We start from the raw sequence: 23,943 nt of genomic DNA, 5'->3' as shown, positions 1-23,943 counted from the left end.
AGTGCTAGTTACTAATCAAGAGAACTAATTGTTTACTATGTAGATTTAACTTAAATAAATTAAACTGAATAGGCAATCTGAAGAAAAAAATATGTGCAAGAGAGGCTAGCAAAAACGTGGGCAACCAAGATTTTTATTATCTTGGTAACTAAGCACATAGTTGCTAGCGCAGGGAATCGATGTGTGGATGTTCAACCAAAGACTCTAGCCCCAGATTCTGATAACTTATACGATTCTCTCATTATTCGGTGTCCAGATGGAAGGGATGTTTGTTGTTCACTTCGGTCAGAAGAGGGATTGGCACTCAAGAGCACGCGTTTTATGTTTGCATTCCTATTTGAGAGTCCCCATCCCTTCTATTTGGTTGGAAGTTTCCTGCTCAAGTTGAGAAAGCATATAGACCTTTAATCTGGAGTTGAGCGGTTGCATCCATGGAGTTTGTAGCAAAGAGATCACGATATAAATTGCTAAATCTGAGAGTGAATTAAGCAGGACAAAGAATTATATTATGCAGGAATCCCACCAAACAATTCACCACAAAATATCACCTCGATCGAAAAGCGTGAATGCGGAGAGATCGGAGGTGCAACAATGGCGGATGAGAAGGTCTTTCTCTCCAAGCAATTGTGTTAGAAAGGTGAGCATAGCGAGGATTGGTTCACACACTACTCCTCTTTGTTCCCATCCTTAACCGTTGACACTGCCGCCACCTCCTCCTCCTTCACATCGTCTGCCCCCGCGTTCCCATAGATCCGTCAGCTCGGCTGTCGCTATGATTCACGAGACAATCACACACACACCAGAACGTAAAGATTAACACCTATGTAGTCAACCAAAACATCGATAGGCGAGAAGAGAGAACCTACACATCAGACATGGGCACATCAGGAAGCAAGATGAATATGAAGATGAATTGAGCGAAGTTAGGCAAGCGAGAAAGAGTTGTCCACTACAATGATAAGGGGAAGAGAATGACATGAAGTAATGATGAGTTGATGACCACAGACCATCTCCGTGAGAGCAGAGAATATGAAGATGAATTGAGCGAAGTTAGGCAAGCGAGAAAGAGCTGTCCACTACAATGATAAAGGGAAAAGAATGGCATGAAGTAATGATGAGTTGATGACCACAGACCATCTTCGTGAGAGCAGAGAAACTGAGGCCCATTTATCGGACCGATTAAACGAGAAGGCATCCAGGTCGATCATCGGAGAAGCTGCCCAGAGACATGGGACAACTATAACGCACATGATGACATGATAAATATGCTACTGTGTGCATAATAGGATGATCAAGCGATCTGATGCGTTGGCACGCAGAATACGATAACGGATGAGCTTAAATCTATTGTTTTTTTCTTAATTCAGAACGTTCTATATGACGGTTGATAAATAAAATAACCATGTACAAATAATTCTTAGTAGGAGTATAATACTAGTATAAAGCTGGCGTAACGGCGTTGGACTATTGGGTGAGGAGTTGCGGAGTTCGCGACTGTGGAGCACTTCCGAACAAGCCCTAGAGCCAGAAGAGTAATTTCATATTTGCATCCCGCTCCGCTTCATCCCCGGTTTCGCCCATCGATTTCCTTGCCTCGTCCCCTCTCCGTCTCTCTCTCACATCTTCCTTCTTCCCGACCCCCGACCGCATCACCGCGCGCTGCGCGCCCGCTACATCCGGCGGCGCTCTCGCGTTGGCCGACGATGGGAGCGATAACCTCGGCGGAGCTCAACTTCCTCGTCTTCCGCTACCTACAGGAGTCCGGTCCGTAACTAGACCCATTCCTTCCTGCCACGTTTTTATTTGGTTATTAGGTCGAGAGAATCTGGCATGCTTTGCGCGGATTTAGGGGTTAGGGGCCTTTGTGCTGCAGATGGCGAGATTTTTGTGGATTCGCGTGTTACATAGGAAAATAGGGATCTGGTAATGCTGAATGCTGCATATGATGCGTCTAGAGCTTGTGTTTTGCGACTTTTAGATTGGGATTGTGGTTTCAGGTTTTGCAATGCTATTTCTCTTATTAATTACCTTTTAGTTTTCATTCCTTTTCAGATTAGGGTTTTAGATAGCTTTGCTCATAGTGGAACTTAATCGATTAGTTTCAGGAAATTAATTGTGCTTTTGGTGCTAATTCGTCCACCTCCGCGGCTGTATTGGTTTTACTGATCTCAAATGCAGAAATTCATACAATCCCTCAGAAGACAAAACCATCGAAATAGTGCTATCGGTTGTTTCTTATTTGGGTTTGTTGATTTCTTTAAGCACCTGTTACTCATCGGTGCATTGTGGGGACGGTTTAATGCTGGGATTTCTGAACATTTTTCTTTCGAGATTGTATTTATGACTGAACTGAAACTAGAGCAGGGAATAGCAGGATGCCTATGTTTCCAATACAGAAATCCTTAACAGAACAGAGCACAGACAATAGGGCCAACTATTGATCTTACTTTCCCTCAATAAATAGTTTGGATTGGATAAACAATCCTACTTTCATTCCAATCATAAAACAAGGGAAAAGATCAAGGGAGAAAACCCTTCCAAGAAAACTAGTAACCAAACCCTGACGAACTTGCATTTGTTGAGCGAAAAGAAGAGTACTTTTTTCTTTTGATATTGTATTTCTGAACTTTGTCCAGCTTGTCATGCTCTACTGTGCAGCTGTTTGTTACTCCCTCTGTTCCATAATTTGAACTAAAACCACGACAATAGTTATGGAACGAAGGGAGTGTTATTCTTTAGGATATTTTTTTGTACCCTTCTAGAATTGCTGGCATATGTAGTTATTATATGGTTGAACACATGGTTTTCTGTTCTCATTGATAAGGCCATGTTTGGTTCATGGGAAAACGACAGAAAAAGCAAAGGAATACTGTTCACATGGGGAATTTTCCCTTTGTGCCGTTTGATTCATGGGAACGGCCATAGGAATTTTACAGGATAGGGACGCCTTTCCCATACTTACTAAGAAATTCTTAAAAATTGCAAACATCCACTCCCGTTTCTTTTTTGGCTCTCCGCTTAAGACCGAGGCACTGCAACCTCCGTAGCAGTGGCTCACTTGGCGCCATGGAGCCCTTCGAAGAGACAGGGGAATGAAGTCACGGAGTGCAAGAAAGTTCCAGGAGTCGTAGGCCAGCTATGCATGGAGGGGCTCCGTGAATTATGTAAATGGTATTGTGGCAACAAGCTGGACATGGTACTGGCAGAGGTTTGTGTGCTGGGCGCCATTGTGAAGAGGGAGGAGAGGGGGTGGTGGTGGTGGTGGTGGTGGTGGTGTTCTGTTGAGCCACGGTGAAGATAAAAAGCTTGATGAACTGAGGATGAGGATAAGAATGATGTATCGTGTGGTGGAGAAATAACATGTTTTCTTTTCTTAAAGCATGCCCGCGATTGTTGTTTGGTGTATATATATGCAGGGAGCCAAGGAGTACCATTCGTTAGCTCACTGAAGTATGAGCTTAAGATTTAATTATTTTCCCTATAGTTTCTTAATGTGGTGTTTACAATTATGCAAGTACTTCATGTGCACAAATCCTTTGTTTCACTTTCCCGCTTGTGATATTTTCCTGTGTTTTTGCAATCCTCTGTTTTGAATCTGGATTCCTTCCCTATTCTTGTATTTTTTTGCTATTCCTGTTTTTGAATTCCTGCATTCCAAACGGGGCCTAACTGTGTCTCTTCCAACTAACTTTCCAGGTTTTGTTCATGCTGCATTTACTTTAGGTTATGAAGCAGGGATACATAAAGGTGGGATAGATGGAAATATTGTCCCTCCTGGTGCTCTTATCACTATCGTGCAGAAAGGCCTCCAGTACATAGAATTAGAAGCAAATACTGATGAAGTAAGTATGTTTATCTCATACTTCTAGTGTGGCTGATGTATGGTACATCATGCACTTTTCTTGTTTCAGAATGATCAAGAAGTTGAGAAGGATTTTGCTCTTCTGGAACCTCTTGAAATCATCACAAAAGATGTTGAAGAGTTGCAACAGATTGTGAAGAAGAGGAAAAGGGGGAGGCTTCAAATTGATTGTGACAAGGACAAGGGGAAAGCGAAAGAGTGCATCGAGGAGCATGAACATCGTCTTGGTGGTGAACGGGAGCGAGAGCGCCATGACAAAGAAAAAGACCAAGAGATGGAAAGAGATAGAACTGAAAGAGACAAGGTGCAAGAGAAAGAGAAGGAAAGGGAAAAACAACACACAGATCATATTGATAAGGTTAAGCATGAAGAAGATCCCCTTGCCAGTGGAGGTAATTTATTTTTAGCTGTTCCGTTCCCATTCTACCACTCCTTTTTGCAATATATTTTAGCTAACTATTAGTAAAACTCAAATGACTATATGCTGGATTATTTCTGGCCCATGTATAATGCTTCATAACTATAATTGATTTATGCTGTTGTTTCCTAATTTTGGTGAGCACTGTTTAAATGATAGGGCTAGCAAGTTTTCACGTGATGCAATAATTTTACAGTTCTTGGTGTGAACAAGTAAACATTGTGACACAGCATGCAAAATATTTTTAAAGAGTAACTCAGCATGCAAAATATATATGTAGGAATGATATGGTAAGCGTTAGTGTAGAATGGGGTATTGTACACCCCTAGTAAAATTGTGTATGGAATTTAGTAGTTTTGGATTAGTGTAGTAAAACAGTGGCCTGGATAGTAAAAAGATTAATCAAAAGTCACTACATTTTTGTACACCATTTTACTAGGGTTGTAGAATAGCTATTCTACACTCGTGGCATCTTTTAGGTTTGCCATCGATTAGTCTTTCATTTGTCTAATTGCACTGAGACTAGTCCATTACCACCTGATGACTTTGTACTGCATACTGCACTTAAACCTGACTAATCATGCCTGATGCCCATGATTAGTACTGCATGCTACGCTTAAAGCTGACTAATCATGCCTGATGCCCATGATGAAAAAAAAGGGCAACCCGGTGCATGTAGCCCCCGCTTGTGCAGGGTCCGGGGAAGGGTCCGACCACTTTGGGTCTATTGTATGCAGCCTTTCCCTACATTTCTGGAAGAGGCTGTTTCCGGACTTGAACCCGTGACCTCATGGTCACAAGGCAGCAGCTTTACCACTGCGCCAAGGCTCCCCTTCTTGATGCCCATGATGAGTAGTAACAAAATTAAAAGTTGATACTGTGTATGCATCCTTTTTTTTGCGTTCATGGGGCATTTTGGTTTTAGGGAATCTACATCTTACTCACCAACCAATATCTTTTTGGTATTATAAATAGTTAGGAAGCTATAGCATTTTCATACATCTAAGGTTAAATTAGAAGGTTAACTATTCATGAAGTGACGTTTTGATACCCCTGCTCAGCTGGATCCATATTAGTGTGAGCATTACCATGGTTCATTAATTGAATCCCAATAGAGGGCAGACCTTTCAACGGAGATAGCATGGGGTGGTATAGTCGGGGGGGGGGGGGGGGGGGGTTAATAAATAGCAACCGGGTGGTAAAAAATCCGCGTTAATATATGTATGCATATATTCTAAATGTCAGATGTAGCGGCTGAAATAGCTGATATATTCTGCAAATACTGGTACCCACACAAATGACACTGACTCAACTTCGTGATCCAAAAAAGGCTTTCTGATCTATTCCACCATGATTTTCTATTCGTAGTTCCTGATATGTATCCATACAATAACTCTATTATCGCCGTCGCATGGACGTTGGAGCTGATTTAGGACAATGTCCCCTTTCTTGGACATATCATCCATCTTATTAAAATAAGATGATACTAATGTAACTCTAGGAGTAACAGTTTCTGACATGATTTAAAGCAAGCAGTAGCCCCCTGTGAATTTACTTTTTCTTGGTATCTCAGTTTCTGTATTAGCGTTTCAGAGAGCTTCCCGTTATATCATGTCTCAATATGTTTTAAATTTAGTTGTGTGGAGGACCAGGGCCTTATTCATCGTACTATTGTATTGTCTACTGATATGTAGTTACCTCAGGTCCTAAACCAATGGATGTAAGTACAACTTCTCATGAAATTTTTAGTGCGGATGTAACCGTTTTGGAAGGACACAGTTCAGAGGTTAGTAGGTTCTTCTAGTGCTTAGATGTTTTTCACTGTCAAATAGATTCATCAACCCTCTTATAACTTCCTGTTTCTCTTGCATTCGTTTGCTTTAGGTTTTTGCTTGTGCATGGAGTCCAGCTGGTTCTCTTCTAGCTTCTGGGTGGGTCATCTGCTCTATTGTATAGATAGTTGTGTTCTTGTATTGACTTGTAGTTGTAGCCCCCTCACGCGTTCAGTTTTATCATGGCATCAAATTGCCAAGTAATTTATATGTTAATAATTATAGTGTCCGTTGTTTTGATTATTCTTTTTGCCCAAGTCTTTTTGAGATGCATGCTGAGTTCCTGATTGCAGCATGACCTGTCAAGATCGAACGAGTGGAGATCTCCTTTCGTTGTAATATCTGGCTTCTCAAATTCAAACCTGATAATTTGCATTTTTCTTTCATATACTCATTCTATCCCATCCCTCATCGTATTTGTGAATCTCTAGTCTATATTTGCCTTCTTGTAGTTACAAAGTTGTTTATTGTATGCATCCTCGTTGAGTTATACTGCTATTTTGTTCTTGCTAGGTCAGGAGACTCAACTGCTAGAATTTGGACAATTCCTGATGGTCCATGTGGTTCCATTCAATCCTCTCCTGCAAGTGTTCATGTTTTGAAACATTTTAAGGGTAGGACCAACGAGAAGAGCAAGGATGTCACCACACTTGACTGGAATGTAGGTTCCTTGATGCTGTATACTTTTCTATTCATAATTCCTTATTTGCGAATTGTGTTTTGGTCAAAATTAATCTAGAGTACAATGTTGTATTGGCAGCCACATCTATTTTGGCCAACTTGTTCATTTTTTCATTATCCAATGCCACCTTTCACCTCTAGGTTCATTACTAAGCCATGTTATCTTGTAAAATTTGGCCTGTCATCCATGCCAGGGGGAAGGAACACTATTAGCCACGGGCTCCTATGATGGCCAGGCAAGAATATGGAGTAGGGACGGTAAGAAGTCACTATCTTGTGTGTGTGGGTGTGCGTGCACAGTGTGTGTTAGCCTTTGCCTTAAACTCTGTTTAATAGACATCGATAATAAATTATTTTCCCTAATATGGGCTGGGTCAATAATTTCATCTTACCCGAACAAGAGTTGTCAGAACTTGGATGGGCCTTAAAGCATGGTCATAGTGTGCCTCCTGCTGATTTTGTGCATTCTTTCATTCTTATCTATCTGAACGAATATTTCAGGAGAGTTAAAGCAGACTTTATTCAAACACAAGGGACCTATATTTTCTTTGAAATGGAATAGGAAAGGTGATTTTCTTCTAAGTGGCAGCGTAGACAAAACTGCTATTGTCTGGGATACAAAGACATGGGAGTGCAAGCAGCAATTTGAATTTCATTCAGGTATAGTTTGCATGGTCCAGTTGTCTTTGACATGACAAAATGTGTAGCACAGAAACTAACTTGTCCTCGTTCTTCATGTAGCTCCAACACTAGATGTTGATTGGCGAAACAACAACTCTTTTGCAACATGCTCAACTGATAACATGATCTATGTTTGCAAGATTGGGGATCCACGCCCAGTTAAAACATTCAGTGGCCATCAAGTAAGATTTCTTAAACATGACATGCTATTTTGCAATGTGCTAGCGAAGTGCCTGTGTGTTGCTACAGAACACAATGAATGGGCGTATAGAGGCATTGATCAAAGGCATTCACCTTTGGCTCACAACAAATGTCGGTGTCTTTCTCCCGCTTCCACCCTCTCCTGCAAATGCTATGCACCCTTTTGATCCTCTTTCTCCTCACAGCGTCTCCTTATCTACCCTTATAACAGAAGAAGACAAAGAATTGTCATCCTCCTCCCTTCATCCCTACCTGCCCATCTCTCGGCTCTGCCATTGTATCACCACTCCGCTCCGCCATTGTCATGCAAATCGCTTTAGCAGATAGAATAATTTGATCTTTTTCATGTCTGAATAGAACATCCCGAGAATAAAAGAAAGTTCAAGACCTAGTTATTTTCCAATATATCACAGGGTACTTTATGAAGGCTCATTCAAACTATAAAAATGCTTTTCATTTCTAGTACAAACTTGAAATATAGCCGATAGTTGATAACATCACATCGTGTTAGTTCTCAAACAATTTGGCCAATCAGGTGATAAAGAACAGAGATAAATCTTTTCCTGCATCTTTGGCACCTACCATCCAGCTGAACCCAAAGTTCCACGACAAGCTGTGCGTAGGCATCGTGAACCCCGGAGTAGGTCTTTATATGACCGTGTCGTGGAGTGCAGTATCGCTCAAATCCCACACCTCGCCCGACAAGGAGGATGGTATCAACTTGGGATGGCTGTGGCACCAAGGTAGACTCACCAGTCGGTGCAGACCGACTCCACCAAGTTCTGTCAGCTGCAAGGTGACCCATCTAGAGGATATCGTGCTCCGGCAGCAGTGAGCACGGAGAAGGTCACCCTCCGGCCATGGCAAGCTTGGGATAGTCCAGATTAGTCTCCGACGAGTGGGGAGCCACATGAGGCCATAGGGATTCTGTGGATGGTGGAGGGAGGCTGCGGCTGGGTATGCTGGTTCATGGGGTTGTTGTAAAGATAGGCTTCTTGGGGTTCGAACTGTGCGAAATTCTTTCTGTGTTGCGTGTGCCTTTTCTTGGCTTGATCCTTACAACCAAAAAACTGATGTGGAAATTCTCAATAGTATTCTTCCGCAGTTAGTAAGTTCCCCAAAGTATGAATATTATATTATATCAAATGAAAATCATTTCATGTTGGTGGGTTAGTTTTACAAGTCATCCTTTTTTCCCCTTCATATTCTAGAATAACTGATCAATTAATTCCATCTCTTCACCATTTTGTTTGGATGACTATCTTCATTTGTCCATACATAAATTGCTTGGCTAGATAATTTTAGATGCTACCGGGAATTATTGAGTATAATCACTGAGCAGCTATTAGTTATATAGCTTCATAATGTTTGTCCTAATAAGTTACAGTACCATTCTTGTCCATGAAAATATAATTAATATTTTTTTACTTAAAAAGTATTGGCGTAGTAGCCACCTGACTATAAATACACTGTCCAGAGTGAAGTTAATGCTATCAAGTGGGATCCAACTGGTTCTTTGTTGGCTTCTTGTTCTGATGATTGGACTGCAAAGGTATCATCTTGCTTTCTGTACAGTAGTTAATAGTTTTTCTAGTTCTTGCATCATTGTGTACAAGACATCACGAACTAATAATTCAGGCTCCCTGTCGGCTGTTTTGTTTTGGTTATTTTTTCATTGTCTTGCTATTGAGTAATGTATTACTGTATGTTACCTTGCATTTTCCATTTTTTCCTAGATGTATAAGTATCTCAACTGTCTATTTGAGTGAAACAAACACCTACAGCCATTAAACTATTTGGGACGGTGCAATTTTGTGCTTTAACTCTGAAAATACTCATTTAAGTTAACAAACTTGTCTATATGGTGCACAGTCCTAAATACACGAGGCCTCCGTAACACATATCTGCTAGCTCCGGTCCACTAGTTTACTCGTTGGGGTGTAAGTAGGGGATTGGAAACTGTAAAAAAGCCTCAAGTCTTCCATCAATTTTAGGAAGCTGAGGAGCAACTGATGCAAAGGACGACGAGCTTACCTTTACAGGCCTGCATGCCTGCCCCCTCGTGGAGGTGATGTTCGTGGATAGCGGTTTGCGCACAGAGAAGAGCTAGTTGCGAGGGTTTGAATGGTGATGTAGGTTTGCCTGGCCGTGACAGATGTTGCATGAGAGCCTGGCATATGGAAACATGCTTGCATCGAGAGATGAGAGCATGGCTAGGGTTCGTCAAAGCAAGGACTTGTCTTCTTGTACGCCCCCTTTGCCATGTCCTTGGTCACATCCGCCATCTTGCTGTTGATCACGATGACAACAAAGTATCCTGACGACAGCTCTAGCAGGTTCGGATAGGCAAGGTGCGCGAAAACTCAGAGCTCTCGAAAATAGAGGGATTCTGATAGTGAGCCTATGACAACGAGATTGTCACACCTTGCATGTTGTGACAACGAGTGCGATGGCTTAGACTCTCGAAACTGGAGGATGTGGTGGTGGTACTAACGCCACTGTGTTACTAGGTAGGAGAAGAACAGTGGCGGAGAGCAGCGTGGAGACATTGGGGTTGGCCACAAGGTTGTTTGTCCGTGGGGTTATGGGCCATGAACTTCTGGAGAACGTGAACTGCGCGTCTTCGTGCTCTTTGCATGATTACTTGTCTTGGGGGTGGGGTGGGGGTGGGGGTGGGGGTGGGGTGGTGTTGAATAAAAGATATCAAAAATTAATCCTTTCTAGTGGGAAGGATTTAAACTAAGTACCCCTAGTTGCATGCAAGTCTATAAATTAAGAGCGGAAGCAAAGTTTGCAATAAGTTAAGTAGTAAGGGGAAGAGATCGCACACAGGTGATCTTACCTGAGGTTTGGATTGTTGGTGCAATCTTACTCATTGGCGGAGGTTTGTATACAAAATCCTACAACCACAAAGGTCTTGGCTCGCTATGCCACCAAGGGCCTAGTCCACCTATTCCACCATGGCAACCACAAAGGGAGCCTCACTTGTGGTAGATCTTCACACAAAGAGACGCTCTCTAGTCCTTTACAAACTTCCTGACTCTTTCACACATGAAGGCTCTCAAGTGACTCTAAGAGCATCTCCACTAGGCCCCCAAGAAGCCCCCCAGGAGCACTTTTCTACCCCCGGCGACAAAAAACCTCTCCACTCACGCCCCCAAAGCCCTGTTTTTCGCCGGAGTTGATTAAAGTTGCGCCCGGCGATCCCACCCCAAACCTAGCCCCCCGGGGGGCAGCTAGGGACGCCGGCGCTGGTCTTTTTGCCTCAAATGGCCCACCTGCAGCCTCTCTTCCGTCGCTTTCTCCTCCCGCCCCGCCTTCTCTCTCCCGTCGCTTTCTCCCCCGCCCTGCCCCGCCTTCTCTCGCCAGCGGGGACCACGTCCGCCGCCCCCGCCTCCTCCGCCCCGCCCGCCTCCTCGCCGCCCCGCCTCCTCCTCGTGCTCGCTGGCCGCCCGGCCTCCTCCTCCGCCACGCCCTGCCCCGCCTCCTCCCCCAGGCGCTCGCTGGCCGCCCCGCCTCCTTCAAGCGGCGCGCCACGGGGAGCTAGGGGGAGTGGAAGCGCGGTCTGCGGCTCCGCCTCACCGGCTGCCTCCCCTACATCTCACAGGCGGCCGCGCAGGGCAAGCCGCCCAAGGAGTGCTCGCCAGCCACACCAGCGTCGCCTGCCTCGACCAGGCCGCGCGCCGCGCCTGCGAGCGTCGCCTCTCCTGCGCCGCGACTCGGCCCGGGCGGCCACGCGCCGTGACTGGAACACCGGTGCGGCGGGCCCTCCTCTTGCCGTCGCTAGCTGCGGCGGGGGCACTGGGCATCGGTGCTCTTCCTCATGGCCGCCTCCGAGGTCCTCCTCGTCTGCCTCGGCCTCCTCGCGCTGTTCCCGCGCTTGGCGCTGCTTCGCCGGCTCGCTGCTGCCTGGGAGGCCAACGACTGGAAGAAATTTCGGTCCCAGACTAATATTCTCGCCGGCAGTCCCCCAAGCGGCGAAAAAAATGCCTCCTGGGGGGCTCAACGGCTGGAGATGCTCTAACCATCTAGGAGGCGCACACCCTCCAGGAGCAACAAGTGTTGGGATTTAGGTCTAACCGTCTAAGAGCATCTCCACTCGCGCCCCCAATAGGCCCCCCCCAGGACGCGTTTTTTCCCGTCGGCGCTCCGCTGCTAGAAAGGCCATTTCCCCGTCGGAAAGAGAGGGTTTCGCCGCGGCAGCCTCCATCCCGCTCCTGGGCCAGCTTTCCAGCGCTCCGGCCACGCAGGCGGGGGATACCGGCGGCTGCGCACCCACCACGCCCGCCAGGTGTTCGGTGATTTGCCTGTTCGGCGATGGACTCCGACGACGAGGAGGCGTTTGCGGCGCTACTGGAGGAGGAAGACGAGGCCGACACCCAGGACGAAGAGCACCTCATGATCCTCGCCGCTCTGGCCAGCCTGTTCGCGAGCAATGCAAAGCCGCGGCGAGGTGGCTCGGCGCCGGGCCGCCATAAGAGCAAGCAGAGGCATCAACTGGAGGGCTATTGCTTGCTCTACGCCGACTACTTCGCGGATGCTCCACTGCACGGCGAGAAAGTATTTCGGCGCCGTTATCGGATGAGCCGAAAGCTCTTCCTCAGGATTGTGAATGCCATCCAGGAGTTCGGCAACTACTTCATTTGCAAGAAGGATTGCATCGGCAAAGTTGGATTCTCCTCACTCCAGAAGTGCACGACAACTATGAGGATGCTTGCATACGGAGCTCCCGGAGATATACTAGAAGACCATGGACGCATGGCCAAGTCCACCACCATTGAGTGTTTGTACAAGTTCTGCAGGGCAGTGGTGGCAATGTTTGAACCACAATACTTGCGATCACCCAATTCTGAAGACACCGCTCGGATCCCAGCACAGAATGCAGCAAGAGGATTTCCTGGGATGCTTGGAAGCATCGACTGCATGCATTGGGCATGGAAAAACTGTCCATTTGCTTGGCAGGGGATGTACAAATGCGCCAAAGGAGCTTGCAGTGTGGTACTTGAGGCAGTGGCCACACAAGACCTCTGGATTTGGCACTCCTTTGGCATGCCAGGAATTCACAATGACATTAACGTACTGCAGTGCTCGAATGTCTTTGCCAAGCTTGTTGAAGGTCATGCTCCTCCGGTGAACTTCGACGTCAATGGGCGCCACTACAACAAGGGATACTACCTGGGGTGAATAGTCCTACCAAAATCCAAGGACAGATCACCTACTTGGTGAAGACTTTGGTCTAGGATCTGTTCTTGGATTTCAAGCCAAAGTACTTTGCTTGTGCCCCTCTTCATAGTATGGTTGTCCTACACTCAGTGTGAATCACTGGGTTCACCAAAAGCCTAGAAAGTACATACTACAAGACACAAGCTTGAGTTAGGGTCACCATTGATATTCCACTTATAGGCAAGGACTCGTTTAAGAAAATTAGTCCTTATAGCCAACGAGTCCCTGAAATACACTCATTGAAATCATTGGTCCTCTGACTCTCAAATGGTTGCCATAAATCACCAAAACCAGTAGGGTATCTTGGAGATGCACTTTCACAAAGCAAGGCCACTTGAATGAACTCCCCAACAAGATCTTCAATCAAAGCTCAAGAACCCATGGATCTATCTCTCAAGAATCAAAGATAGGTTTACATTACAGCACGAGAGGTGAAATGCAAAGCAAAGGGCTTTCTCAACGAGAGAGAAGAGGGTGGGGGTGGGGTGGGGGGGTGCCTCCACAACTTCGTCCATAAAGCCTCCTCCCCCACTCAAGGTATGTGAGGGTCAGTTTATAAAAAAGGTGAAAATCTGATCGTTTGAATAGGAGAAGCACATACCAGGACAGGTTCAGTGTTTAAATCTAGAGCCCTGGAATTGTCCCGTTGACGCCGCCTCCTCGCAGCGCCGCTTCTTCTTACTCGAACGGAGGTGGAAGAAGAAGAACAGTGGACACAAGATTTTCCGGCCGGCGCATGAACGCCGCCACGGGCACACGAACACCCCAATCCTTTTCTTCCTTATAGTGGCTACATGGCTACACACGAGTCCCCCTACAAGCAGTACACAGGGGCTTCTTTTATACCCTACTGCACACAAGCCAGCGGCCACATCCACACACGCACGCACCGGTCACTACCACATGAGCCGGCCACTAACCAACTAACAAACTAGTCTACATGCACGCCCATATCCATGATGACCGGCTGCTTCACAGCTTGTGTAGCTAACTAACTTATCTATGCATAACTAGATAACCAAGTAGCAACACTAACTACTTCTATCTACATGCACACTCAACAGTCCACGACCGCACAAGCTGCGCCACGATCCACATGCAGTGCCCAACTACTCGGTCCACCCTGCTGCTCCACACGGACGACTCGGCCATCACCATGTGCATGGCTTATTGCCAACACTCACCTCCTAAGCCATGACATCGCCGCCGTCGAAGTTGTTGCAGCTCTCGTCGTTGTCGTCGTCACAACCGTGACCCAGCCCGCGGACCCGACCCGGCATCAACGCGGTCGCACCGTGCTCTGTCACGACCCCGGCGACATACGCCGAGCTCCTTCTCCGCCGACGACACACGCCTGGCGTCCCTCTGCGTCCCACACGTCCCGCGCGCACCCGACGCGCCCGATGAGCCCGACCGCACCAAACGCTCACCACGCGCCTCCTCCGCGTCCGCCATGGCAGCCGCCAGCGACAAATGCCGGAAGGATGTAGTCGAACTCGAGCACGGACTCGAGCACAACGGCGACATACGCCTCCTCCCAACGTCAACCGCACGCTCGTACGCGCGCCCGCGGTCCCGACGTGCCAGACGTGCCCGACGCGTCCAGTGCGCACCCATAACATGCACCGGTCGCGCCGAGCTCGCCGCCACGGCTTATTGCCCTGTACATGCCGCCATGACGCTGTGTGTCGTTGGAGCCGCCACCACGCAGGTCCTCCGCGGCCTCCTTACCATGCCGCCGCAGCCACCGCGGCCTCCTTGCCGCGTCGCGCACCTCCATAGACCGACACACGGCCCGGAGCTTCACCGCGCAGCCGCCGACGAACGCCGCCACCGCCGGCACGCCTCCGGCAAGGGGACGACACCCAAGATGAACCAGCTCATGATACCAATTGTTGACGCCGCCTCCTCGCAGCGCCGCTTCTTCTTACTCGAACGGAGGTGGAAGAAGAAGAACAGTGGACACAAGATTTTTCGGCCGGCGCACGAACGCCGCCACGGGCGCACGAACACCCCAATCCTTTTCTTCCTTACAGTGGCTACATGGCTACACACGGGTCCCCCTACAAGCAGTACACAGGGGCTTCTTTTATACCCGACTGCACACACAAGCCAGCGGCCACATCCACACACGCACGCACCGGCCACTACCACATGAGCCGGCCACTAACCAACTAACAAACTAGTCTACATGCACGCCCATATCCATGATGACCGGCTGCTTCACAGCTTGTGTAGCTAACTAACTTATCCATGCATAACTAGATAACCAAGTAGCAGCACTAACTACTTCTATCTACATGCACACTCAACAGTCCACGACTGCACAAGCTGCGCCACGATCCACATGCAGTGCCCAACTACTCGGTCCACCCTGCTGCTCCACACGGACGACTCGGCCATCACCATGTGCATGGCTTATTGCAAACATGTCCAAAGTTCTTGGAGGTACCGGACTGTCCAGAAGCATCTTTGATTTCAGGGGTGCCAGACAAAAGATTTCTTAGAGGTACCGGGACTAGCAGAGTACCCTATGGAAATGAGCTTGGCAGAAATGGTTAACTCCCAGTTCACTATAGCTCAGGAGCACAAAACCTATACTGGAACAACTGGCTGGAGCAAACTATAACCGCTCAAGAATGCCAAATAAGAAATAGCTCGGAGGTACTGGAGCTAACAGAGGTAGTTATAAAACACAGAAAAGCTTTGTTCTGGATGGAACCTTGGAAAATCGCCAGTTTGCTCAGCAGAACTCTCACAACTAACCTAGCCAGTTCCACCGTCCGACTGGTCTGGAGCTATTGGGAGAGAGTAAAATGAGATGGATTAAAGAATTTGAAGTTGAAATCTTAGGGAGCGCCTGTAGTTATTATATAAGGTGTTCATCCCTAGATCTTTTGCATTTGACCCTCTTGATAGCACGGTTGTCCTTGGATTCAATGTGGAATCTTCGATCCACCAAAATCCTGGGAAATTGCAACCTAACTAAGAGCCTTGGGCTACAATCCACTTACCAAATGGACTAAACCTGAAATATACTTAATTGAATGTCTTTTCATCAATCACCAAAACCCACAGGGGGGATATATGCACTTTCAACGATGCCATGCAAGGAACCTCGAGATTGATGCTGCCATCAGCAGGTGCTAAAACAAAATGCTGAAATCAAAGCATTGAAGAAGACCCATGCCACAGTTGTGACCCGTGAATACTCAGCAACATGGGAGATAGTGATCATCTCCATATTGTAGTTAAATGATCAAATTTAAAAATTGGAATTGATGCTAGGATTTAACATCAGCGTACCTGACAGCATGAGCCAACAGTCTTCACGTGTATGCGCTTGCAAGCTATGGACGATGCGGTGTTTGCTCGGAGCCTCGGATGCGGAGGCAAAAGCACGAGCACACATAGGTGACGAATTGGCAAGTGTTTCGTGGGAGAGGCTTTAAGTTTGGTGGAGACAGATAGGTCTTTTCTGGTGGACCAGAACTTAGTGATACTGATGGTGAAGATGGAGGGGTTTGGTGCATATTTTGATCTCCACATATCCCCCCCCCCGCCGTCTAGTTTTAGTGGACCAGGCTGCCAGGTACATGCCATGTCAGCGGGGGATATAAAATTGGTCAAACTTTATGAAGTTTTGACTTTAGATAAAACTAATATACGAAGATATGGAGGGAGTAGGACCATATGTGCAGCGCAGCACATAAATAAGTTTGTTGACCCAGGCCGGGTTAAGGGACCAAATTGTACCGCTAGTTTAATGGTTGTAGGTGTATTTCACTCTCTAAAGTTGTAATTTGATGGCCTGTTGTGATTATATGGTTTTTGCCGAGTAAAGCTAAGCATTTTCTCAGTATATACATGGCACCAGTTGTACAACGTGTCTAATGAAAAAACACAACCTGGTTTACCAGTACAGAATATTTTGTTAGTTAACCTAAATAATTCTTATTTTCTGTTGCTGATGTCTCAAATGATTCTATCTACTTACAGTTTTAAAAAATCAAGTTATAATCGCTCCACAATAACAGGCAAGAAATGAGAAACATAATTTGAGTCTGAAAGTTCAAAATTATAGGGCCATACAGTCATAAATGACAGGCGCCAGGATGGCAGAGAAAATAATGCCCGAATCGGAAGTTCGCATTATGCATTGAGTTGTGCTTTTGCACCAGATGTCTCGCCGTAATTCAGTATACATTTCTCATTGTAATTATAGGTGGTTTATGTAACCATATGGATTCACAGTAGCCACTGACGTGGACATGCTTTTTGTGTGGCTCAAGTTGCTATATTTGTTCACACTTCACAGAAGCTGACCGTGCGGAGGTGCTTTGTCTTTTTTTCGTAATGAAGTGTTCCTTTTTCTTTTTCCTTTGTCAGATATGGAGTGTGAAGCAGGACAAATGTGTATATGATTTTAAAGAGCATACCAAGGTTTGTCAAATAATCGTTATCCTTGCTTGATCCCTTGAGTTTTCTAAAACTGTCTCCTCTTATCTGCTCAACTGTCTTTTTGCAGGAAATATACACTATTAGATGGAGCCCCACAGGTCCAGGAACAAATAATCCCAATCAACAGCTGCTTTTGGCAAGGTATAATTTGGCATTAGCTCAGAGCCTTTAAAGACAAATAATGCCTTTGTATTTTCATTTCTGACAGTTCACTGTTGTTGGGTCAACTGACCGACCTGTTCTAACATGTATTCCTGACGTTTGAATTATGTGCAGCCTTCAGTGAGTAACCTTGACCAGTTAATCCTGCATGAATTAGTAATAATAAAATTAAACATTGTAAACATATTTTTAATGAAAAATCTCGTGTTACAATTCTGTCTAACAAATTCATTTAGTCTATTAATCAGTGGTCAAATATTGTAAAGTTTGACTGAACATTTTCTGGGACATCATGTATTTTGGAACAGAGGTAGTATATCGTAGGAAACTTGATAGTTGCAGTACATTGCAAAGTGGTTGTTCAGTAAGTTCGCTCTCTCTTACCTGCAATGATATCCACTACAATTTTGGAAATTATCGATGGGTAGTGTGTTGGGTGATTAGTTGTTCTCAGCGTCTACTGTAATCTAGTATTAATGCTTCCTTTGTATGATATGGCACACTAGGCCTCGCTTCAGCGAGAACATATCATCTTGTAAGTGGATAGCCAGCGGTAACAAATTAGCTCATGCCAAATCATGATTTGTACGGAACATGTTTATAGTCCAAGATGATATTATTTCAGCGTCAACTCGTGTTGTAGGCAAGTTCTTGGTCAATGTTTATTTCGGTACAAACTCCTAGTTCACCATTCAGTGGTTTCAGTCTCGGTTTGATAGCGTTGTTTATCCCTTGTGTACAAGATAGTTGGTAAACTAGCAGAATTAGGTATCCGCATTAGGTTCCTTGCTTCTGAGGACAATTTTGCTACCCCGGCAGGTTGCTTGTGTTTATCAGTAATGATGGACTATTTTGTTTTATATGCAGTGCATCGTTTGATTCATCTATCAAGCTATGGGAAGTTGAGCAAGGACACCTTCTGTACAGCTTGGCTGGCCATAGGTACTGATACTAAGGGAAGAAAATTATCGTGAGTTACTGTGTCACACATAGAATGCTAAATTCTTGTCAATTTACAAATGATTACAGGCAGCCAGTTTATTCTGTGGCCTTTAGCCCTGATGGCGAGTACCTGGCTAGTGGGTCGCTGGATCAAAGCCTACATATATGGTCCGTCAAAGAAGGCAGGATCCTGAAGACCTTCAGAGGGAGCGGTGGCATTTTTGAAGTGTGCTGGAACAAAGAAGGCAGCAAGATAGCAGCTTGCTTCTCCAACAATACTGTCTGCGTCATGGATTTCAGGATGTAGTTTCAGCAGAAGATGTACATGTATCAAGCTACAAGGCTAGAATATATGTTCTTCCCATTGTTGGGAAATTGTTAGTCTACTCTAGGTTTTGGATTTAGCTTCCCAGCTGATGTACAGTAGGACCTGACCGCAGTACCATGTAGTGCACAAGCCTCACAAAAGAGCATGTACGGCGCGTTGACATGATGATGTTACTGTGTTGGTGTTGTAGTATGGAGATATTGTGGTGCAATCAAATCATTTGACTTAGGTGATATAGATTAAGATGGCTACAAGTTTATTGGAACATATAGATATTAATGATAATGTCTTGTCAGGATGTATTTTACATGAATATTTGTAGGAATCTGATCATACAAGTAATTGAAACAGTTCAGAGGTGGGTGGAGAAACAGCTCAAAAGCATACTTTCTGCGCTTTTAGAGGATCTAAATCAGTCTTCATTCTTTCAAAGCCCATCGCAGTAAATATGTAAATCCTTTTCATAGAAATTAGTTACTATGATAATGTATATAGCCTGTTTCATCAATGTTGACACTATCTTTGAGATTCATGTGAGAAGCCAAATCAAAGAAATTTGCTATTAGCTTTGCTCCTCGTTCGCTGCTAGTCCTTCGTCGTTTGCCCGCCCAGTCCTTGCTGGGTTCCACGTTGCCGGTATGGCCAAGACCAGAGCGAGGGAAGAGCTTGTGCCCCCAGCAGGACCTGCCCGTTGCCGGGGTTCGGCTTCCCCCTCCACAGTTTCATGCGTGGGCTGCTCTGCTTCCGTGGCTACCAACTGCATCATATTCCGCCTAACGGAGTCCTTCACATAGCCAATTTCATTACTTTCTGTGAATGTTTCCTCGGAATGGCTCCTCACTTTGAGTTGTTCTGGTACTTCTTCCGAGTTTACGTTCAGACGAACGGGGATGTCGTGTCGACCTTGGGGGAGCTATCCTGCAGCTGCGCCCCAACACCAACCTCTTTGCCACAGACCTTCCAAAATTTGTTAGGGAATGTCATAAGCCTTGATTCTGTGTTTTTGGGTTTGGAGACAACTTGCCCGTTTTCGTGAACGAACACCCGTAGAAGTTGGGTACCGGGCTCCATTGAACCAACTGTCACCGTGAGGCCAAGGCTTTGGCTGACGCCACAACCCATTTGTAGGAGGCCGAGTTGAAGGGAGGCCACGTTATCAAGACATGGGTGGACCGCCGCGTCCTCCCTCTACAAGCTTGGCCGTCCCCGATGTACATGTACACGGGAGCAGCAGACCTGTCGCGGGTGTCGCAAGACGAGCTGGGCCGGAAGAAGTTGATCGCCATCTTTGCACCTTGATCGAGCCAAAAACGATCAAGGAGTCCAAGGTCGCGCCATTGAGGCCTTCAGTGCGAACCATCCATGGAGCCAAGTAAGTGTCAAAAACTTTGAGTTCTTCCTTATCTGGAGCTCAGGGCTTTATCCTCGGCGTACCATCCATTCTTGTTGTGCAGAAGTTTGTGGCCTTCGAGGCATACCACTCGGAGCCCCATTGATGGTGAAGGTGGTGGACACGGCCATGTCTTCATTGATGGAGGCCACCCTTTTTTAGTCTGAGAAGGTTAGGGGCGCACCCTCCAAAAGGCGAAAGAAAATGTCTAAGGAGGCCTCAGATGAGGAAGAAGATCCAGGACCGAGGCCTCCGATGACGGTGATGTTACTAACTCCCCCGAGGATGATGCTGCTGAAACAACGACCTCCACTTAGGAGCACAACAGTGACGATGGTGAAGATGACGACGACAAGGAAGAGGTTGATCAAGGGACTATCGGTGCATGATCGTGAGCACTTGCAACACAACGGAGCAGGAGACTGCTCCCTTTTTTTGGTTCGGTAGGCGGTGCGGTGAACACATATGTTGCTATGACCTCTGGCTGGTGAGGAATCTAGAGACGAGGAGGTTTTACCCAGGTGAGGGCCGCATTGCATATAATACCCTACTCCTGCTTGCTTTGGTGGTTTGAGTGGTGGATGAGTACAATGGTGGATAAGTACAATGTGCGTAGTGCTGCAAGTCTCGGGAAGGGAGTTGGCAGATCTTTTGAGTGTCTATCTTATTTTTGACCTAAGGTTTTCCCCTTAGGACGAGTCCCTCGTTTACCTCTCTGTCCCCCCTCATTGCCGTAGCTTGGTCCTCCTTTTATATGCCAAGGGGTTACCACATTTGCTACAGACGACACTTGGGATATCGAAATTACAATACTAGTACTATACCTACCACATTAAATGCGAGGGCAGGTGTTGAAAGCGTAGGTTATCTCCCAAAGGGGGGGTGTTGAATGGGAGACTTTTAGAAATTCGTCAAACTCTGAGGAATTTGACGAAGATCAGAGTGGAGAAATAGAAACATAAGGGAAACTAAATCATCACAGAATTAGAGTGCATGCAATCAGGATACGTAAGAGTGAAGAACATGCAATCATACAAGCATACAAGCATGAAGAATATGAATTGAGGAAATGAAAGATAGCATGATGAAATTCTTTAGTTCAAATTTGTCAGAGCATAGACCACAAATTCTTCAGCAGCAGAATGAAGTAAGAGAGGGTAAGGAATTTGAAACCAGGTTGGCTCGGTGAAGACAATGCAATTTGGTAGACCAGTTCCAGTTGCTACATCAATTGTATGTCTGGTTGAGGCGGCTAAGTCACAGCTCAGAGGACACACAATCCTCACCGTATTCCTCTTGAGCTAAGGTCACTTATTCCTCGCCCAATCACTCGTGGTAATTCTTCAAGGTAGACTTCCAAAACCTTCACAGACTTGTTCACCGGCACACCATAATGACTCTTGGTGTACTTAGAACTTGACGCCTAACCGTCTGGAAGAATGACAGTCTTCAAAGGTAACGGGTGTCGGATCACACAGATCAATCTCTTTACTGATGCTCAATCACTTTGCTATGGGTTTTTCCTCACTTAGGATTCTCTGAAAGTCGTGAGAGGATGGGTTGCTCTCAAATGACAAGTGTTAAGTTCTCTCGAAGCAGCCAACCAACAAGTGGTTGGGGGGGGGGGGCTATTTATAGCCAGGGGGCAACCTGACATGAATTGTCATAAATGCTCTTCTCTGATTCGACCATTGTTAGGATAAGGATCCACTCAACAGCTGGCCCGCAGCATAGCAACGGTTGGATTTTGAACTCTCAAATTCGTCGGGGCACTCAATTTCCTCACTTTTAGGCAGTTTGCACTGCTGAACTCCTAACTCCTCAGTCTGATCAAATTCGCCAGCGACCAGATGAACTTCGTCACTATCGCTCGCAAATGCGTCAGCTGTTCTGGAGATTTCCAAAGGCTTCACTCGAAGCGGCTAGTGTAGTATAAGTTTTGAGTAAGTATGAGCATCACTTTGGAAATGTGAAGTATGTTTCACCTAGACCCCCTTTAACAGTACGGTTTTTCCTATGACTCAAAGAAGAATAAAAGAAACTATGAAAACAAAAGTCTTCAAGCTTCAAAGTCTTCACATCAATTTCTTCAAAGGCCATACCAATTTCATCACCAAATTCTTCACTTGAAGAAATCCATTTTAGGGGTCATCTTCCATGTCTTCATGGACTCTGCTTCCTGTGTATACTCACAAACACATTAGATCCTCAACCTATTTGTCTTCAATACTCCAAAACCACTATGGGGGCACCTGATGCACTTACATTCTCCCCCTTTTTGGTAATTGATGACAAATTGGTTAGGCTTTCAAGGGAGTAAAAATAATTGAAATGGAAGTACAGACTTTGAAGAAATTGGTTACAAGATATTGAGGAACTCCCTCTGAAGATGTGCATATGAGGAATTTGCTTTGGATTGCAAATGCACAGGGCAGGTTGAAATTGTGGAGATCTCTCCCTATATCTTGGAATCCAATCATGCATGATCATATGGTATTTGAAGAATATGAATGCATGATGAAAATTGGTGTCTGACAAAATTGTGCATGCATGAGCAGACATATTTAAGATCAGAGCATGTGTATCAAATGTAGCAAAAGAGTCAGACTACCAACAGTTATTAAGCTATAGCTCATCAAAGAGGAAATCCAATAAAGTCAAGAGTTGCAACTTAAGCAAAAAACAACCCATATATCGACCCGCTTGAATACTAACTCAAACTTCTCCCCCTTTGTCATCAAATGACCAAAAGGAGACAAAGCGGGAGCGCCATCGTTGTTGGGGTCGCGTGATGCAGAAGGACCAGCTGTAGTGTCTTCAACAACTTCATTTTCATCAGTTGTGCACAATGAAGACTCTAAACCTGACACCATAGGAGGAACTTGGGTTTTCTTGAACTTCTTCCTTGGCAGTTCAGCCCAGTCAAAGTTCATTTAGAAATCCACAGCAGCAAGTTCTTCATCTATTTTGTGGTGTGAAAGGATGACCCAAGTGTAATAAAAAATCTCATGGACATAGCATCTGTTCTTGCAAACGACGTTATGCGTCACTATCATATTGGCTTGAACAACAACAAATTGACGCTTAACCCATCCGTGATTTTTGTCAACTTTATGATGAAGGCTTATGCGCAATTCACGGTCAGTCATGACACGTGGTGCTTCAGGTGAAGAAGATGGCCTTAAGGCTTTTGCAGCTGTATCCTGGCTAGCAGATTCATCAGCATTGGAGCTGGAGATAGGCTGACGGAATTGTCCATTAAGGGGACGAATTCCTTCATCAATGATGGCATTTCCCTTGCCAGGTACTGTGGACAGAGTGGTTTGAAGAATTTCAACTTCACGCAAATAACTCAAATGATTTTGACGATCGGCCTTGTAGTGGATTGAAGACCGGAATCTGATGAATCTCATAATCCATGGTGCGTATGGTTTCAATTCAAAAGGTAACAGTGCCATAGTGACCAAAGTCCTCAGGAAGAAATCATGAATGTTGATGGGCGTTCCATGAATTATGTGGAACAACAAGTTCTTCATAACTCCCACAACTTCTTCAGTATTGGAATTGTGTCCTTTGATTGGACTGAGGATTTTGGCCAGAATGCGGTATACTGTCTTTGGATCATAGAGCAAATCCTTCACTAGGAAGGTTGTCCGTGGAGCATTTTCTTCAGCCATAGGCTTCATCAACACTTGCATCAGATGGTCAGGCAGCTCAGGTTCTTCATAGATTTTCCTTGCTTCTTCTTGGGGTGGACCATCT

At 45.6% G+C, this 23,943-nt stretch overlaps 1 protein-coding gene across 2 annotated transcripts; it reads left to right on the top strand.

The window, feature by feature from the left end:
• The first annotated feature begins 1,461 nt into the window (after positions 1-1,461).
• HOS15 (WD-40 repeat family protein) lies at positions 1,462-19,100 on the top strand. 2 transcript variants are annotated; one of them, XM_048700460.2, is made up of 14 exons: positions 1,462-1,764; positions 3,697-3,842; positions 3,912-4,254; positions 5,984-6,066; positions 6,165-6,211; positions 6,626-6,773; positions 6,988-7,051; positions 7,295-7,453; positions 7,535-7,656; positions 9,153-9,227; positions 17,288-17,341; positions 17,427-17,500; positions 18,389-18,463; positions 18,551-19,100. In XM_048700460.2, exons 1-14 carry the CDS (start codon positions 1,704-1,706, stop codon positions 18,768-18,770), a joined length of 1,671 nt encoding a protein of 556 aa, XP_048556417.1. In that variant the 5' UTR covers positions 1,462-1,703; the 3' UTR covers positions 18,771-19,100. The 2 variants fall into 2 exon arrangements, with proteins under 2 accessions (XP_048556417.1, XP_048556415.1); XM_048700458.2 differs by having other exon boundaries at positions 5,975-6,066.
• The last annotated feature ends 4,843 nt before the right edge of the window (positions 19,101-23,943 follow it).

The sequence above is a fragment of the Triticum urartu genome, chromosome 2A (genome assembly GCF_056163025.1).
Source record: "Triticum urartu cultivar PI428250 chromosome 2A, HENAU_Tu73, whole genome shotgun sequence".
NCBI lineage: Eukaryota > Viridiplantae > Streptophyta > Magnoliopsida > Poales > Poaceae > Triticum > Triticum urartu.
Note: the sequence above shows the minus strand (reverse complement) of the source record. Positions and strands in the feature narration are given on the sequence as shown.

Bases quoted from the DNA above. Each gene is read 5' to 3' on its own strand.
- HOS15 (XM_048700458.2), top strand. From the start codon at position 1,704: ATGGGAGCGATAACCTCGGCGGAGCTCAACTTCCTCGTCTTCCGCTAC. The intron at 9,228-17,287 runs GTATCATCTTGC...TTCCTTTGTCAG, and splicing joins CTGATGATTGGACTGCAAAG to ATATGGAGTGTGAAGCAGGA. The intron at 17,501-18,388 runs GTATAATTTGGC...TTTTATATGCAG, and splicing joins CAACAGCTGCTTTTGGCAAG to TGCATCGTTTGATTCATCTA.